We start from the raw sequence: 3,567 nt of genomic DNA on the forward strand, positions 1-3,567 counted from the left end.
CAGTTTTACAAGAACTGGTAAAGTTGACCAAGTTACACTTGGTCCCAACAAATCATGTCCTGGTGGGAGCACTAATGTGATAATTTAGATCTGAGACAACCTTCGTGAGGTTTAGTTATAAAATGGGCTGTTGTGTTTAGTGCAAGAGCAGAACTTTATTCAGTCCACTACAGAGTCACGACAGATTAAGCTACATGTGCTTGTTTTGTAAAAAGAAACTTTCAAGAAATCAGGCATGACAAGGTTTTAATTTGACAAGTCAATACAGCAGCTCAGCAGAAGACCATCAGTGAAACAGCTTCAGTGTCGTGGTGCCTAAAACACAGAACACATGGATTAAGAAATGCATTTGAAAATTTGGATTATCCATAGGCTAATATAACATACATACCATGGCCACTGATCCTCAACTTCAACTCCAGTGATGTTGTACCTGTAAGAAATTCAAGTTACATGCTGCTTATCTTGCAAATGAAAAATGTGCCATTGACCAGAGCTTACCAGACTAATACATTTAGGTACCTATTATCTCTGTGGCTGCTGGTTAAAGTGCCGTTTGGATGCTTGAGGCTGCTTGGGCAGGTAGCGCGACATCTGGGGCCTCTTGAACATGAAGCCAGGCCGTTTGAGCTGGTGGAAAGGCAGCTGGCTCCGCTCAGGCTGGTAGCCAGGCTGAGTGGGAGCCTGGGGTTGTAGGGGTGCTTGTGACTGCTGAGGCCTGTATCTTGGCATCTGGGGCCGCTTGGGTGGGTAGCCAGGCTGCTTGGGTTCCTGAGGGAACTTGGGCACCTGAGATGGCTTGGGTACTTTGGGTGCCTGTGGCTGCTGGCGCCAGTAGAGGGGTTGCTTTGGTACCTGGGGCGCCTGTGGTTGCTGGGGCCGGTAGACCGGCTGCTGGGGTTGCTTTGGTACCTGGGGCTGGTAGACAGGCTGCTGGGGCTGCTTGGGTACCTGTGGTTGCTGGGGCCGGTAGACCGGCTGCTGGGGTTGTTGGGGCTGCTTGGGTACCTGGGGCTGGTAGACAGGCTGCTGCTGGGGCTGGTAGACAGGCTGCTGGGGTTGCTTGGTACCTGGGGGGTAGACAGGCTGCTGGGGCTGCTTGGGTACCTGTGGTTGCTGGGGCCGGTAGACCGGCTGCTGGGGTTGTTGGGGCTGCTTGGGTACCTGGGGCTGGTAGACGGGCTGCTGCAGTTGCTTTGGTACCTGGGGCGCCTGTGGTTGGTAGACGGGCTGCTGGGGTTGCTTGGGTACCTGGGGCGCCTGTGGTTGGTAGACGGGCTGCTGGGGCCGGTAGACTGGTTGCTGGGGTTGTTGGGGTTGCTTGGGTACCTGGGGCGCCTGTGGTTGCTGGGGCCGGTAGACCGGCTGCTGGGGTTGTTGGGGTTGCTTGGGTACCTGGGGCGCCTGTGGTTGGTAGACGGGCTGCTGGGGTTGCTTGGGTACCTGGGGCGCCTGTGGTTGGAAGACGGGCTGCTGGGGTTGCTTGGGTACCTGGGGCGCCTGTGGTTGGTAGACGGGCTGCTGCGGTTGCTTGGGTACCTGGGGCGCCTGTGGTTGGTAGACGGGCTGCTGCGGTTGCTTGGGTACCTGGGGCGCCTGTGGTTGGTAGACGGGCTGCTGGGGTTGCTGGGCGGTAGACTGGCTGCTGGGGTTGTTGGGGTTGCTTGGGTACCTGGGGCGCCTGTGGTTGGTAGACGGGCTGCTGGGGTTGCTTGGGTACCTGGGGCGCCTGTGGTTGGTAGACGGGCTGCTGGGGTTGCTTGGGTACCTGGGGCGCCTGTGGTTGGTAGACGGGCTGCTGGTTGCTTGGGTACCTGGGGCGCCTGTGGTTGGTAGACGGGCTGCTGGGGTTGCTGGGGCCGGTAGAGTACCTGGGGCGGCTTTGGGGTTGCTTGGGTACGGTAGACTGCTGGGGTTGCTTGGGTACCTGGGGCGCCTGTGGTTGGTAGACGGGCTGCTGCGTACCTGGGGCGCCTGTGGTGGTAGACGGGCTGCTGCTGGGGGCTGCTGGGGCTGGTAGACAGGCTGCTGGGGCTGGGCTGCTGGGGCGCCTGTGGTTGGTAGACAGGCTGCTGGGGTTGTTGGGCTGCTTGGGTACCTGGGGCTGGTAGACTGGCTGCTGGGGTTGCTTTGGTACCTGGGGCTGGTAGACGGTGCTGGGGTTGTTGGGGCTGCTTGGGTACCTGGGGCTGGTAGACGGGCTGCTGGGGCTGGTAAGATCCCACTACCTGTAGCAGAGAATGACTGGATGAGTATTTGGTTTGGTTGTTCCGTCGCTCGGGATTATCTGCTTGCTTTTAGCTTCTTACCTGGTTTGCATTTGAGCTTGAATCATCACCGAGTGGCCCAGGGCTCCCTGAAGAGTCCTCCCCGGTGTTAAAGCTGAGCGACAGTGGTTGATAAACCACTGCTGGCACTTCATTATGCCAATAAGTCTCAAAAGATCCAAAGCTGTGGGCTGATAAAGTAAACCAGTTCAGTCCACGCAGCCATCCAGAGTGAGTAAATTCACAAGTTAACTAACTTACCTGGATGTCTTCCTACAGCAATAAAGGACAACAGCAACCATCTAGAAAAGACCTCCTCAAGTTACTACGAGCTTTGATACGAGTTAAACGATTTAAAAACACATACATAAAACATACCTTAAGAAAAACCCCATGGCTTTGGCCACAGTTGTAGGCCAGTGACGCTCCTACCAAACCACACCTGAACAACTCAGAGAGCAAGATGCTGCTGAGGTCAACTCTGGAGCTCTTTATAGACTGTTCCTCCTCTTAATTTGCTGCTTAACTGGACACAGGTGTGAGTAGTTGAAGGCAGGTGTGGCCACTTATCTGACAGGAGAGGCCCACTGCATTATGGGAACCAGAAAAGGCTGGCATGGCAATTTATTTGAGCGTGGGAATCTAACGAAACAAGAATTAGAGCCTAATCGAGAAGATATTTGAACAAAAATGCAGAAGTATCTGGTCAGTTTCATTACTGCGTGCTATTTCATCCACTTGACAGAGCATGGTTTCAAATTATAACCATAATTTAAAATGTTTGGTTCAGTAAATATCCAGAAGAGGGCAGAATAAACTAAAATCATCACTTTATTCACAATAAAATAATGTTTAAGGGAAACTGGATGTTGTGCTTCACTAGCATTAACACACACATGCATAATAAATGTCATTATTTGGCTCTTGTAGCTTCAAATTACATTTAAAATCGGAGTTACATGCATTTTCATGTCATGATTATTTTGTTGTGGACATTTAATCAGCCCAACAGAGGAAGGGTGAACATTATTGTCAACAATTAGAATTTCACTTAAGATATTTTTGAATGTAAAATGTTGTATGTATATTTAAAATTATCTTGCTAAAATAAAACGTACAATTTTATTGATGCCCAGGTGTAAATTAGGACCAATAAAATAAAATAAAATAAAATAAAATAAAATAAAATAAATATAATATAATATAATATAATATAATATAATATAATATAATATAATAATGTTGGTTTTATTAGTATTAGCTAAAGGACTACATTTCCCGTCAGCAACCATATTACGCA

General features: G+C 50.5%; 1 protein-coding gene across 50 annotated transcripts; it reads right to left on the minus strand.

The window, feature by feature from the left end:
• Positions 1 to 229: 229 nt before the first annotated feature.
• On the minus strand, positions 230 to 2,795 carry LOC108885063 (uncharacterized). Of its 50 annotated transcripts, none has more exons than XM_051066810.1 (12): positions 2,646 to 2,795; positions 2,529 to 2,569; positions 2,310 to 2,458; positions 2,155 to 2,228; positions 2,099 to 2,117; positions 1,673 to 1,720; positions 1,492 to 1,587; positions 1,330 to 1,443; positions 1,204 to 1,251; positions 502 to 1,008; positions 392 to 433; positions 230 to 315 (listed from the first exon to the last, which is right to left on the minus strand). In XM_051066810.1, exons 1-10 carry the CDS (start codon positions 2,660 to 2,662, stop codon positions 526 to 528), a joined length of 1,089 nt encoding a protein of 362 aa, XP_050922767.1. In that variant the 5' UTR covers positions 2,663 to 2,795; the 3' UTR covers positions 230 to 315; positions 392 to 433; positions 502 to 525. The 50 variants fall into 50 exon arrangements, with proteins under 50 accessions (XP_050922767.1, XP_050922757.1, XP_050922729.1 ...); XM_051066800.1 differs by having other exon boundaries at positions 1,673 to 1,768; XM_051066772.1 differs by having other exon boundaries at positions 1,673 to 1,729; positions 2,052 to 2,117.
• Positions 2,796 to 3,567: the final 772 nt, after the last annotated feature.

This window comes from Lates calcarifer, linkage group LG24, assembly GCF_001640805.2.
Source record: "Lates calcarifer isolate ASB-BC8 linkage group LG24, TLL_Latcal_v3, whole genome shotgun sequence".
Classification (NCBI taxonomy): Eukaryota; Metazoa; Chordata; class Actinopteri; family Centropomidae; genus Lates; species Lates calcarifer.

Coding starts and splice junctions, on each gene's coding strand:
- LOC108885063 (XM_051066765.1), bottom strand. Junction 1,769..2,098: donor AGCCAGTCTACCAGCCCCAG/GTACCCAAGCAG, acceptor CAGGCGCCCCAG/GTACCCAAGCAACCCCAGCA. Junction 1,444..1,491: donor ACCAACCACAGGCGCCCCAG/GTACCCAAGCAA, acceptor CAGGCGCCCCAG/GTACCCAAGCAACCCCAGCA.